This window comes from Mastomys coucha, unplaced genomic scaffold (genome assembly GCF_008632895.1).
Source record: "Mastomys coucha isolate ucsf_1 unplaced genomic scaffold, UCSF_Mcou_1 pScaffold23, whole genome shotgun sequence".
Lineage (NCBI taxonomy): Eukaryota > Metazoa > Chordata > Mammalia > Rodentia > Muridae > Mastomys > Mastomys coucha.
In genome coordinates this window covers 16,703,775-16,719,190 of record NW_022196906.1, presented here as the reverse complement: position 1 = coordinate 16,719,190, position 15,416 = coordinate 16,703,775, and the positions used below count along the sequence as shown (strand labels likewise).

At 44.8% G+C, this 15,416-nt stretch overlaps 1 protein-coding gene across 13 annotated transcripts in view; it reads right to left on the bottom strand.

Moving 5' to 3' along the window:
- Bbs9 (Bardet-Biedl syndrome 9) overlaps nt 1-15,416 on the bottom strand; it is a 409,213-nt gene that overhangs the window by 363,171 nt on the left and 30,626 nt on the right. For 12 of the 13 annotated variants that reach the window (XM_031345639.1, XM_031345633.1, XM_031345628.1 and 9 more), the window contains one exon: nt 8,050-8,114. The exons of the other annotated variant lie outside the window; for it this stretch is intronic. In XM_031345639.1, coding sequence (XP_031201499.1) covers nt 8,050-8,114 — 65 coding nt within the window. The remainder of the gene's footprint in view (nt 1-8,049; nt 8,115-15,416) is intronic. 13 annotated transcript variants of the gene reach the window in all.

Here is a 15,416-nt window from a genome sequence, read left to right as displayed (position 1 = left end):
CTGCCTGCTACACTGCTGCACTGCTGCACTGCTGCACTGCTACACTGCTGCACTGCTACACTGCTGCACTGCTGCAGTGCTGCCTGCTACACTGCTGCACTGCTGCCTGCTACACTGCTGCACTGCTGCCTGCTGCACTGCTGCCTGCTGCACTGCTGCCTGCTACACTGCTGCACTGCTGCCTGGTACACTGCTGCACTGCTGCCTGCTGCACTGCTACACTGCTGCCTGCTGCACTGCTACACTGCTGCATTGCTGCACTGCTACACTGCTACACTGCTACACTGCTGCCTGCTACACTGCTGCACTGCTGCCTGGTACACTGCTGCACTGCTATACTGCTGCACTGCTGTACTGCTACACTGCTACACTGCTGTACTGCTACACTGCTGCACTGCTGCACTGCTGCACTGCTGCCTGCTGCACTGCTGCACTGCTGCACTGCTGCCTGCTGCACTGCTGCACGCTACACTGCTGCACTGCTGCACTGTTGCACTGCTGCCTGCTACACTGCTGCACTGCTGCACTGCTGCACTGCTGCCTGATGCACTGCTGTACTGCTACACTGCTGCACTGCTGCCTGCTACACTGCTGCCTGCTACACTGCTGCACTGCTGCATTGCTGCCTGCTACACTGCTACACTGCTACACTGCTGCACTGCTGCACTGCTATACTGCTACACTGCTGCACTGTTGCCTGCTACCCTTCAGAGGAGCTCTCTGAGTCTCTCCTGTTTCTGAGTTCTGCCCAAGTCCCAACTCGTTCCTCACTCACTCATGTGCGACAGAAGTGAATGTATCTAGAGTATTCCAACAGCACCAGGATAGCAGCCTGGTGCAGAGCTCCTGCTGCTCAGCCCCAGGCCCTGGAAAGGTTACATTTCACGTGCGACACAGGAAGATATGGGTGTGGACGCCATCTGGGGCAGGAGGTAGTAAAAGTAATAAGGTGCCAAGAAAATTAGCAATCATGCCTGAATCAGACACATGGGGGCGGGGCTGTAAACAGCTAAGTAAATCACTACATGGACCTAAGGAGTTCCAGCTCTCAGAGAAGTTTCCAGAGGCAGCTGGCCCAGCAACACAAGCTACACATGCCGTTCTGCACTCACATCCAGGGCGTCCCCTCCGCCCCCCACTGAATGTGAAGAGTGCTCATGCACACCTTCCAGTCTGCAAGAAGTGAGCATTTACATAGCCAGTAACATAACCATGCTTTAAGGTCAGACATATTGGATGTCCCTGTGTATATATATTCAATACACGTGCTATAGGTTTTTCTCTTGGTAACCCGTCTTTGGCCAGTATAATCCATAATACCTCCCCTAAAGATGCTTCATTATATAGAAGAAATACTTATGTGTTTTTTCTTTCTCTATACTTGTCACATCTTCAATCTGGCATTGGAAAGTGGGGGAACTGGTATGCAAATGAGGCCCTTCTGACTCCAATTCCAATGTGTTTCTTCAGCTCTAAGCTACACTGTCACTGTGGTGGCACATGGCCTTACTCTGCCTGCTCACTGTGTCCAACTCTGCTTCTCACCCCAAAGAAATAACCCACTGGCAACAAACTCAGAGCTAGGCTATGTTGACTTCATATTAAACTTGGCCTGATGATAGCTCCTTGAGTTCCTATAAAACAAATGACAGTATATCAACAAACTCTAACTTAGGAGTAGCCTCTGCCAATCAAAGCAGCCAAAAATGGGCCAAAGGTGGAACAAACTTAAGGATTCATATAAGGAACATAAGACTCAGGGTAACAAAGAGAAACCCTGTCTCGGAAAAAAAAAAAAAAACAAATAAACAAAAAAGACTCAGGGTAAATAATTAAACAAATTAGGCCTAAATTGGAAGCAGGAGAAAGAAACTTGGCCAGGCAGTTAGAGGAGGGACTTCCAAGGCCAGCAACTCCACTTCTTGTCCTTCACCATCAGTCAGTCTGGTCTCAAGCAGAAGCTGGAAACAGCCTTGGATCTATCCCAGGATCTGTCCTGGTCAGAGGCCAAAGACAGCAACAGCACTGAGGGTACTGGTTCATGTCCTCTCTGGTTTCTTGTTTTTATCTTTTTCTCCTCTTACAGAGCAACCTAAATGAGCCCAGCTACCTATGTGAGGCCATCCAAAGCCATAGTCAAAGACACCAGGATGGAGACACATGACCACCTCACAGGTGGGACAACTGGGCTGACCTGCTCATCCTACCAACCCAGTAAGGACTTCCTAGCCCCTCTAGCCTTGGGGGGTATGGATGAGGCCTGCTCTCTCTCTCTTATAACACAGCTTCCTTCTAAAACTCAGGCCCACTGTCTGAAATTCATTCCTCAAGTCCTAAGCAGTGGCTGCTGACTGACCAGGAACCGAGACCCTCTGGGCCCCTAATCCTAACTCTAACACTAACCCACGCCATCTATACTCAGCTGAGGTGAGAAAACATCCATTGCTCAAGGGTACACTACCACACCCTCTTGCCCCTACTTTCTCCTCAAAGTGTCATTAGAACATGGGTTCAATCAGAAGTCCAACTATATTGATAAACTTCCAAAACTAAGGCAATACCACCCAAAGCTCAGTGTAACTGGAAACAGTGGGCATGGCTTAAATCGCAGCACTGAGGAGGCAGAAGCAGGAGGAGCTCTGAGTTCAAGGCTAGTCTGGTCCAAAGAGTGAGCTTCAGGCCAGTCAAAGCTACTAGTGATGTTCTGTCTCAATAAGTAGATGAATATTTTTAAAATAAAAACAAATTTTATAAAAATGGTGCAATTGCAGAGAATAAAGACAACTTATTTTCCTTTGATAACTCTTTTGGACTGAAGGCAACATTTAAGAATCTAAATTTTCTGAGCATTTTTTTCCTTTTACAAAAGCATCAGTAGCATAAATATTAAAATTACTTGTATTGCCAAAAATAAATCATATAAGATATATAGGCTGAATATACTAGAGAGAAAGAGAGAGAGAGAGAGAGAGAGAGAGAGAGATCATCTCCAAAAATTCTCCAAGAATATCAAAAGTAAAAGAAACAAATTATAGGTCTTCTAATAAGTTTTCAGTGCAATTTTAGATAAGCAGTCTAGAAATGTTTAAGTAGCCCAGAACCATCAAATAGTAAGTATATATTTCCTAATTAGATCACATGAGCACAGGAAAGAATAAAGGAGGCCATCTTCTTCCCATTCCAAGGGCATCATCAAAATTCCATCAGTAAGTCAGATACTTGCAAATGCTTTTTGTAACATTCATAATTTTTAAAAAGAATATTTAAAATAATATAATTGCTGCAAATTCAAGCATCTGAGGCTGGAAAGGGGGTACAGTCGTTACAAGCACAGCACTTGCTGCTCCAACAGAAGACCCACATCAGGCAGCTCACAGCCACACTGAACTCCAGCAGCAGGGGATCTGATTCCAAAGGCACCTTGCGTGTACATATGCACACACTCAAACACAGACAGGCACATACATACACTTTTTAAAGATTTATTTTTAACTAAGTTCCAACATCTCAGCCCATCAGGAAATAATATAAGGCAGATACGGTAGTGCACACCTGTAACCCAGGAAGCTGAGGCAGAAGAATCAGAAGTTTGAGTGCCTACTCCCTCCCCCCAAACTCTAGGCTACATTATTCAGAAGAGAAAAAGTAGGGGAAGAAGGGAATCCTTCCCATATTCAATCACCAAACCCAGACACTATTGTGGATGCCAACAAGTGCTGGCTGACAGGAGCCTGATATAGCTGTCTCCTGAGAGGCTCTGACAGTGCCCAATAACACAGAAGTAGAGGTTCACAGCCGTCCATTGGACTGAGCACAGGGTCACCAACGAAGAAGCTAGAGAAAGGACCCAAGGAGCTGAAGGGGTTTACAGCCCCTTAGGATGAACAACAATATGAACTAACCAGTACCCTCAGAGCTCCCAGGGACTAAACCACCAACCAAGGAGTACACATGGTAGGACTCATGGCTCCAGCTGCATATGTAGCAGAGGATGGCCTAGTCAGTCATCAATGGGAGGAGAGGCCCTTGGCCCTGTGAAGGTTCTATGCCCCAGTGTAGGGGAATGCCAGCAAAGAGAGGGTGGGCTGGTGAGCAGGGGGAGGGGGAAGGGAACAGGGTTGCTTTTTTTTTCTGGAGGGGAAACTGAAACGGAGATATCATTTGAAATGTAAATAAAGAAAATATCTAATAAAAAATAAAAATAATATTAAAAAAAAAGAGTAGAGGGACCTTTGGATCATCAAGACATTGATGTTACACATACACTTAAAGACACAGTATCCAATGTAAGAAAGTCCACCCGTAACCTCTGACTATGTAGGCCTACTCCTTACTTCCATGACTGAATTGACTTCAAGTCTGTTTTCAGAAGCATGTCAGATACAAAGGAGCTTCATGAAAGCACACCAAGGTTCTGGGTTCAACCCCAAATACCACAAAAACAAGAAAGAGTGGAAAGGAAAGAGCTCAGGGAGAGGGAGTGGGAAAAGAATGTCAGAGGCAGCCAGCACAGTCATCTGCCAACAGCCAGCACTCTCTTCAGCTGGAAGTGCCTGTGCTTCCCTGCGCTGGGAGAGCACGGGCTCAAAGCTCAGCCTGGAACCTAAGGAATGTAGCCAAAAGAACATAAACATTGACTCCCCATGCTTTTGAATTTAAGTCAAGCCATGAAGAGTACTCAAACCATCAGCCTGTGAATATTACAAAAGGCCATAGACATGAGAGTCAGGGGAATCAGGTGGGCATAAGGAAATGCAGTTTGGACAATTCCTGGTCTATAGGGAATATAAAGCTTTTAAATGAATGCACAGACTTAAAAAGCAACAACCCTACCATTCCCTTAGCAAATCTCTTATTTCAACACTAACTCAAAGAAGCACACCAGTTTTCCACAAACAAACTGGGGCCAAGTGAGTTTTTTTTTTTCATTTTTTTAATTAGATGTTTTAGATTATTTACATTGCAAATTTTATCCCCTCCGAAAACTCCCCTATCAAATCCCACCCCTCCCTGCTCACTAACCCACCTGCTCCCACTTCCCTGTCCTGGCATTCCCCTATACTGGGGCATCAAGCCTTCACGAAACCAAGGGCCTATCCTCTCACTAATGTCCCACAAGGCCATCCTCTGCTACATATGCAGTTGGAGCCATGGGTCCCTCCATATGTACTCTTTGGTTGGTGGTTTGGACCCTGAGAGCTTGGGGGTACTGGTTGGTTCATATTGTTGTTCCTCCTAGGGAGCTGTAAACCCCTTCAGCTCCTTTGATCCTTTCTCTAGCTCCTCCATTGGGGACCCTGTGATCAGTCCAATGGATGTCTGTGATCATCCACCTCTGTATTTGTGAGGCACTGTTAGAGCCTCTCAGGAGACAGCTATATCAGGCTCCTGTCAGCAAGCACTTGTTGGCATCCACAACAGTGTCTGGGTTTGGTAACTGTATATGGGATGGATCCCTAGGTAGGACTGTCACTGGATGGCCTTTCCTTCAGTTTCTGCCCCAAACTTTGTCTCTGTATTTCCTACCATGGGTATTTTGATCCCCATTCTAAGAAGGACCAAAGTATCCACACTGTGGTCTTCCTTCTTCTTGAGTTTCATGTGAATTTCTTTTTTTTTTTTTAACTCTTTTTTTTTAAAGATTTATTTATTATTATAAATGAGTACACTGTAGCTGTCTTCAGACCACCAGAAGAGGGCATCAGATTTCATTACGAGTGGTTGTGAGCCACCATGTAGTTGCTGGGATTTGAACTCACAACCTTCAGAAGAGCAGTCAATGCTCTTACCAGCTGAGCCATCTCACCAGCCCTTCATGTGGATTTCTTTACTGAGCTCTTGCGTGAACACAGTATCCCTGGTCTATGCCCTAAACCCTAGTGCTACTTTATCAGCTCCTGTCTTGCTAGCCATAATTAAAATGGGCCAAGGAAGGCTCAGAGTCTAACCTATTTCCTTGCTTTCAGACTTCCCACAGGGCCAGAAGGAACAAACTAAGGTCAGAGAGTAACTAACCGGGGGCAAGTTCTCTTCCATAGCCTGTGAAAACCAGATAGTGAAGTATCATATCCAGCTCTTAGAAAATCCAGAAGAAACGAAGCATATGCTTATGGCCCCAGCACTAAGACGGTAGAAACTGGAGGCTCACCCATTTTCTGGAACATAGGGTGAGTTAAAAGTTAGCTCAGGCAGAAGTAGTAAGATCCTCTCCCACAACTAGTCAAAGTACAAAGAGCAACACTCAACCCTAAATAGGACATGTGCGTCCTATCCCTCCCTACAGCCCAAGGCTCAGGAAAGCACCAACAAGGGAGCAGATACACTGTAAGAGCTGAAGTTATATGAAAGCACTATGAAATACTGTCATCTGGACATGACTAGGCCATCGCACACACGCACTCAGCACCTGCACTTGTCAGCACAAGACCTACATAAAATCAAGCCAGTCAACACTCTAACATGGAAAGAGGGGGCCCATGAGATCCCACTCATGCCTGAGGAGCTATTGGCAGTTGATGGGCACTGGGAAGGAGAGACTCACTTGTGTTCAATCATGTGGATATGATCTACAAACACTGTAATTATGCATGAAGTTGTCAAAGAATCATTTTTTTGAGTTTTTCTATTTGTTAAGCTTTGTTTTATGTGTAGGGGTATATTGCCTACATGCATGTCTTTGTATTTCATGGATGTCCAAAGGCATCAGATCCCCTGAGACTGGAGTTACTGATGATTATGAGCCATGCTGTAGGTTCTGGGAATCAAACCTGGGTCCTCCAGAACAGAAGCAGTGTTCGCACCCTTAAGCCATCTCCTGTAGCCACTAGAATATTTTTTTTAAGATCCTGTCTCCAAAAAAGAAAAAAACCCAGAACTAAACACACAAAATAGAGTAACATATATCATATCTTTATTTTACCATTATTATTATTATTATTATTATTATTATTATTATTAATATTATTGAATGTATGTCCTTTCACTAGAAATAGCAACTTTTTCTCTAGAGAGGTTTCTCTATATAACTCCCTCTGGTCTCTAACTCTCAACGCCCCTGCCTTAGCTTCAGTGTGCTGGGATTGTAGGCAAGCATCACCATGGCCAACTAGGAACACACCTCACCACGACACCAGTAGCATTCACTCCGTCACACCTCTGATAGAGACAGATGACAATGGTGACAGAAGGGGACAACAATGAAAGCCCTGCCACAGGACAAGGTGGCCCACAGCTGTGACTATAGCACTCGGACACAGATACACACAGGAGGACTGGCTAGCAAGGACCACAAGGCCTACACAGTGAGTCCTGGGCCAGCCTGCACTGCTATTAAGAACCCTTCCTCAAAAATCAAGCTATCAATCAATAAAGATGAGTGACTGTCACCTGCTTCAATGCCACCCATCAGTTTCTAATTGTTTTCTACCATCTACCACACCCCTGGCTACCAAAGCTGCCTTTAAAAGTTAACAGACATTTGCCCCTGAAATATCCTGAATTTTAATAAGGTACAAAATGCTAAAACCAACATACTACAAACTGCACACTAAACTTGTACCCTCAGGACCACATCAAGGAACAAAACCCAATTTCACCTCAAACTCAAGTGTCTTGAGGTCTGATTGAGTGAGGACAAGAAGCCCAGGAAATGGGAACTAAAAGAGAAACACATGAGGCTGAACAAGGAACAGACATTCCAAACCTCTGACTCAACAGCTAATCACCTGTCTGCATGGCTGGGCATGGCTAGGCATCACTTAAGCTTCAGGGGTCCTGAGGAACCAGAGCCTCCTGCAGTTAGTCACAGGCAATTGTGGACGAAATTCCTGACAAAAGGGAGATTATAGGAAACCCTCTGATAAAAACAAGAATGCATAAGAATAATGGACCAGGAAATATAAAGACAAGAATAATGGCTGGCAGGGAGGCTAACAGAAACTAGGAAGCCCTTGCACGAACACTTTGTCTTCGCTCCTGAAATACCATCTACTCTTCCACCAAACACCCATCTTGTGACATAACTCCCACGTGAGAAAAGCGTCCTCTTACCTGAGACGGAGTAGACACAGAGCTTCCGGGAATGCAGCACAGCCAGATGAAGCATCTCGGTGCCTCTGTGAACGGGACAGTTTCAGAAGCTTTTAAGTGTTAAGTTTCAGATAGATCCTCAAAGTTACAAATTATTTTCAGAAAGGTCTTGTAACTGCAGCTACTAAGAGTTAAGAGAACAATTCATAGATGTAGGTCTAAGCTGAGAAATAATCATGCCAGTGGGCACCTGCCTCTGAGTCAAGCTGCACAAGGCTGAGTTAGTGCAGCCAACGTCTCCCTGGACCCAGCCAGGTCTACAGAGGGAGTTAAATGAAAGAGGATGAAGGAAGCAGTCAGGCATGGTGGACACAACTTTAATTACAGCACTGAGGGTAGAGGCAGGCAGATCCTGTGAGGTCGAGGCCAAGCCTGTCTACATACTGGTGATACATAGCAAGACCTGTCTCCAAAAAAAAAATAAGAAGGAGAGGGGCGTGAAAGAGAGAGGGCTGGTGGAAGAGAAGACCAAAATCAGGGCCCTAAAGAATCAGGCCTGAACCTCTATGAGCCTGCTCCACAGCATGCTCCAAGCTCTGCTTCCGCCTTCTGACCAACTCGCTCGCCTATGACTTCCAACAAGTTACCTAATCTCCCTGAGCCTGTTTCCACCTCTGGAAGATAGGAGGTTTCAATTCAATCGAAAACAAGCCCCTGGAAGTGCCTGATAGAATGAATGAGCATCATGCTGTCAGTATTAGCAATGGCACAGACGACTTCCAGACCCCAATTCTATTGAGAAGTGTTGAAAACTCTCAGCTTTCACTGAGTCTCAAATGGAAGTAAAATACCATGGTCTATACTACCCCTCCTGCCATGTGCAGTGGTTCCCAGAGGCAGATGCAGGGCACAGAGCTGAAACCCTTGATTCACAGTCTTCAAGGGACCACAATGGGCACTAATGAGGAAAGGCTGTGTGTGGAAGGCTCTAATTGACTGAGGACTGCAACCAGACTTGGGAGGTGGCTGCTGTCTGGTTCTGGCTTCTGGCCAGATCTGCACAAGCTTTCAAGAAAAGCCAGAAAGCAAAGATTTTATGTGAAACATCCTGGTTCTTTTAAATTAGTAGCTCTTCTAAAACACTGCAGCCACATGCACATGTGGGCATCTCTGTTGCAGACTCAATGGAAAGTACAAGGAGCCTGATTAAAGTCTGAAGACGATTCTGCGGATGCACCTTCTCCACACATGACCACTCACCTGAGCCCTGATACCCTCACTATAAAGTAAAAACTGCATGAGGTCACGCAAGCACAACACAGGCCAACAGCTCTGCGAATCCTCATCATTTGCTCTCCTGCCACAAAAAATGTGACCTACGCTACTCAGCTACCACAGACTCCATAGTGTTTTCAGAACTTTGTGGACCTGGGAACTCAGCACACTTTCTCCTTGTTCCAAAAGAGAAGAGGATGGCATGAAAAGAAAGCACGGCACAGAGTGAGACATACCAGAGCAGAGCCAAGCACGGCACAGAGTGAGACACACCAGGGCAGAGCCTTGGCTGCACACTTCCATACTCTAACATGTGCAGATCATTACATACTACAGGGAGACAGAGGCTGGAAAAGGGGCTAAGAGCCTGTAACTCCAGTTCTGATGCTCCTTTCTGTACTCTGCATACATGTTACACATATATACACTCAGGCACACACACATAAACATAAATTAAAAAAATAAATCTTGAAAAAAAATAATAACTGGCAAAAGTGGAGAGCAGTGATTCATGGTCAGCCGCCTTCCTTCCCAGCAAGTGATCGCAGAAGTGAGAGCAGAGCGTAGGTCCACCATACAGACCAGGGCTGGTCACAGCCCATGCCACAGGCTCTATGCGATTGCCTAGAGAAGCAACAGCAGAACAGAGCACCATGGTAACAACTGCAGTGATAGCAGGAGTTGTAGGGGCAAGACGGACTGTGTCTCATTAAAGGAACAAGTCTTCCCCCTAGTCCTCCAGCCTGGCTTCAGGTGGACCTGCCTTCTGATGAGTGGTGGCTAGAGGCATGCCCAACTGGAGACAGCTGCGTGCTTAAAGCCAGAAGCAGATTTTACTGTTCACTGTAACATACTGTGCTCTGAAGAGGTAGCCCTAAACTCATGTAGGAGGCAGGATGAAATTGTAATAGATGTGGACCATTTCTACCATGAAAATCCAAAGATCTGGTTTCAAAGCTGCTCACCTAAGGGATTATGTCAGGACAGGGGTTTTAGTTCTACCTTGTGTTAAACCTTCCAAGCAGGTGCACTCATAGGAGCAAAGAAATCGAGACTTCCTTCTGAGGAGATTTCCTGCTTATGGCCAAGAACAAGAATGGAGGCCCCATCCCTGAACTACCTTTCTAACCTCTGTCTCTTGTCCTCATCCTTCCCCCTATGGGGAGATAACTAACTCTACATGTCACATGAAGAACCGGGAACAAGCACGAGTTAACATAAGAGAGCAATAAACATATTCTAGAAGCCCATCCAACTAGACTTTGGATCACAAACTTTAAAATGTCCTTGATTCTGGCTTCTCCTGGTTCTCTATCTGGGACTTATAATATTAAGGCATTGCATTAACTCATGTTTTTTAAAATGGCAAGGTGGGCACATCTCAATAGTATAACAATTGCCTAGCATACACAAAACCTTGGGCTATAATCCCCAGCACTACAGAGAAAACAGAGCAAAAGAGAAGAGGAGAGAGGACATGATAGGAGAGGGAAGGAGGGGAGGAGAAGGGAGGAGAGAGGTGCCAAGGACCAGCTTCAGCTTGGGGAGGGGTTCTCAGAAGAGATGTTTGAGAGAGGCAAAACAAATGACTCAAAGCTGAATCAAAGCTAGTGACCTATGTTCTACTTGTGACAGCTTTCCAGACTGCTCTATGCTCTACTAGAGACAGTTCTTCAAGTAATTCTCTCTTGCTATTCTAAAAATTCTCTGGATCTCTTGCAGATCAAAAACCCAGTTTTTTAATTTACATATCAATTCTGTCATTACTCCAGGTTCCCTTTCATTATCCCATGAATCAGTATCCCACAATCCCATCCTCTGGATTCTTAGGAAGAGACAACAAGCACAAGCACAGACAATAAGATAGCTAGGTGTGACCCCACTCTGGAATTATCCATCTGACTGTGCCTGGACTTAAATCTGCTCTGTCCCAGGCTGAAATTAAGGAATCTGCCCGCATTTGTATCTGTCTGTCTTTGTACCTTTCTTTCAAGCTGGCTCATAGTGCAGCTGCCTTTGTTCCTTTAGATCTGTGAAGATCCTTATACAATTAATATTGCATCCTTATGCTTTGCATAGTTGAGAAATTATATATTTTTGTACTCATGGTTTCAGTGTTCTTTCCCACAGCCTTAAGGCTGTCCTGAAGATCACAGTGTTCTACCATTTCGCTGAGACATAGAATCACCCTGGCCTCCAGGACTTGCGCAGTCTCTGATTATCATGGAGTCATTAACCTTGGCAGAGGGAACATTCCTCAAAAGAGAAACATGAAAATATGTCCACTATTATACAAACAAGCCTTATGCCTACAGCAACTATCAACACTCATGGAGGCCCATGCTCTGCTGGCTCTGTTCCAGGGGCAGGAACCCATGTCATACTTTCCCTTCCATGGCCAAGCTGAACTCAGCAGAGGAGAGGGAAGAGGACAGAAATTAAAAATGTAAAGTTAGTTGGGCATGCTAAGACACACATTTAATTCCAGCATTCAGGAAGCAGAGGCAGGTGAATCTCTCAGTTCAAAGCCAGCCTGATCTACATAGTAAATTCCAGACCAGCCAGGGAGACATAGTAAGATCCTGTCTCAAAAATAGAAGAAAATAAAATAAAGTTATTGCCCACAGGTAAAATAATGGCACAGAGCTTATGTATGAGGGGGTAACCAAATACCTTCAGACTGGATTTAGAGTCTGATCTACAGGAAGGAATTCATGCCAGGTGCCATAAACTTGGTCAGAAGCCCATGGATAGAGGTCATAGGACCTGGGAGAACCTGTGATTGTTATGCTAACCAATCCAGTTGTCAAGCTACTTTGTCAATGATTATATTCACACCCATAGACCTGCTATGCTCACCCTCAGTCAGGGGAACTTCTTCTTAGAGTGGTTTCTAGGAGAAAAAAAGTCATTTTCCTTTGAGGTATGGCCACTAGCATATTGCTCATGCTATAGTAGATGGCCCTATCCCCCCCACACACACATATGTACCAGCAGCTCTAATTAGCCTCAGTATTAATTGGGTTATCAAAAGAAATAGAGAAGAATGACTTGAAGCTGAAGTATCCAGAGGGAGTTAGAGGACTGCATGAGGGTGAATGTGAACTAAGTATATAGTATGCATAAATAAAATTCTCAAATAGTGGCACACACCTCTGGTAGCACACAGCTGTAAATCCAGCCACTGGGAGGCTAAGGCAAGAGCACCAGCACTAGTTGAAGCCAGAGGGGTGTATACAATGAGACTCTATCTTGATTTTGTGTGACCTTAGAGAACATAAGATGGCTGCTGAAAGACCTTGCCAGGAATGCATGCTCCCTTCCCAGAATGTCCCAGCAATACAAACTTTACAGGAAGTCCCTGAAAAGAAGCAGGGCAGGTGCAGATAACGAATGACCAAAAATATTTCAGTTCTGCCTTCTGGTGATTAAGACCACACCTGGGGCCACCACTGCCAAGAAAGGTCAGTGCTGACCTCAAATGGGCATAAACCAATTCATGCTATTACCCAAGTCTACCCTCAAAATCTGTATAAAAGCTCACTGAACAAGCTGTGTGGGTTGCCACCTCTCTTTCTGCCTGGGATGACCCCAGTACATTGGAACAATAAAATCCTCTTGCTTTTTGCATCAATCCAGGCTTCATGTGGTTCACTCAGAGGGTCCCCAGTAAGCTAAGGCTTGACACAGTCTTACAATTTCATTGGTAGAGTAAATAAAAATAAAATGGAGAGGTAAAAATGCACCTGAGATGCAAGAACCCTTTGTGTGTCCTACTTTGTAAACCTCCCGTCTCCAGGTTCACAACGATCACCTGTCCACAATGTGCACAATGGCCACCTAACCACCAGCTACATTTAGATGGAATCAAAATTTATCAGCCACCTAAATGACAGCATCTCCATGATTCAGCCTATCACCATGATTCAGCCTATCACCATCCATAAAAGGCTTGTTTTTGTTGATATTTTGTTGTTGTTGGGTTTTCTTTGTTTATTTGTTTCTTTTTGGCAGGGGGCAGGGAGCTCAACTGAAACAGAGTACCATGTAGTCTAGGCGGGCCTTAGACAGGCTATGTACCTGAGGATGACCTTGAACTTCTGATTCTCCTGCTTCCACCTCCCAAATGTCTGGTTTATAGGCATATATAATCATACCCTGCAAGCCATAAAAGTCTTACTCCAGGCACTGGCCTAATGCATTCATGATACATGTCTCCAATAAATGAAGCATAACACTACAAGAGAGTGCATACTTGTGCTGCCTGGTTTTAAGTCAACTTGACACAAGCTGGAGTCATCAGAGAGGAGGGAGTCTCAATTGAAAAAAAAAATGTCTTCATAAGATTGGGCTGCAGGCAAGGCTGTAGGGAATTTTCTTAATTAGTGATTGATGGGGGATAGTCCAGCCCACCATGGATGGTACCCATCCCTGAGCTGGTAGTCCTGGGCTCTACTTAAAAAAAAAAAAAAGAAAAAAAAAGGCAAAACCATGTGGAGCAAGCTCGTAAACAGCACCCCTCCATGGCTTCTGCATCAGCTCCTGCCTCCAGGTTCCTGCCCTGTTTGAGTTCCTGTTCTAACTTTCTTCAGTGATAAACATTGATGTAAGCATAAAATCCCTTTCCTCCCCAACTTTCATCACAGCAATGGAAACCCTGGCTGAGACAATACTTATAAGGGTTGCTTGGTTTTCAAGTAGATATCAGAATTCTGAATAAATGCCACTGGCTGCCGACAGCAGTGAACAAGAGGACTGAACAAGGATACAGACTAATCAGATTTAGGAGGGCAAAGGGGTTCACAAAGAAGAGACAAGCCCACTCGACCTGTGGATAACTTCCACAGTACGTTAACTTTATCTCAGGTGGTGGGATCACATCACAAGACTGACTCTTTTTCTTCAATGTGGTGGGTATTTTACCTGCATGTATATCTATACATCACATATATGCAGTGCCCACAGAAGCCAGAAGAGAGAGATGGATCTCCTTGAAACTGGAGTTATAGATTTCTGTGAGCTGTGATGTGGGTGCTTGGAATCAAACCTGAGTTCTCTGAACTAGCAGCCAGTGTTCTTAATCATTGACCCATCTCTCCAGCCTGTGGATTTATGTAAATTCAAACATAATTACATCATTTCACCCTTTCTTTTCCTCATTCTGACCCCTCCTGTGTTCTTCCCTACTGCCTTCTCAAACAACCTCCTTTTCATTGATATTGTAGCATGGGTGGGGGAGGGAGATGCACAAATTGTTTAACCATTTAGGACACTAGTCCTTGGGGTGCCTGAGTCTCCTTCTCTGGGCCTTCACTGTCTGCTTATGGTTCTTTGAGTAGAGGAGGGACTGTCTCCCCTCCACATTAACATGTGTATCAATAGTTGTCATTGTTCAGTGTTGGGTACAAAGGTCCTTGTGCTCACAGGTAAGCACTAGGGGAACTGGAATGTTAAACACCCAGGGTTGTCTCTTCAAAGATGATGGATGGATAGATGGATGGACAGTGACCTGGTTTTCACCAAGAAGGCTGGGGATTGATGTGATTAATAAATAACCCAAGGAGTTGAGCCAGGAAGTGGTGTCACATGCCTTTAGTCCCAGCACTTGGGAGGCAGAGGCAGGCAGATTTCTGAGTTCAAAGCCAGCCTGGTCTACAGAGGGAGTTCCAGGACAGCCAGGGCTACACAGAGAAACCCTGTCATAAAAAAACAAAAACAAAAACAAAAACTGCCCCTGAGATTCTCTCTTCTATCTCTTGTATTCTGTTGGTGATGCTTACATCTATGACTCCCGATTTCTTTCCTAGGTTTTCTATCTCCAGGGCTTTCTCTCTTTCTGATTTCTTTATTGTTTCTATTTCCATATGTAGATTCTGGATGGTTTTGTTCATTTCCTTCACCTGTTTGTGTTTTCTTGTAGTTCTTTAGGGATTTTTGTGTTTCCTCTTGAAGGGCTTCTAGCTGTTTACCTGTGCTCTCCTGTATTTCTTTGAGGGTGCTATTTATGTCTTTCTAGAAAACATTGACAGAACAGTCAAATAAAATGCAAAAAGCTACTAACCCAAAACATCCAGGAAATCCAGGATGCAATGAGAAGACCAAACCTAAGGATA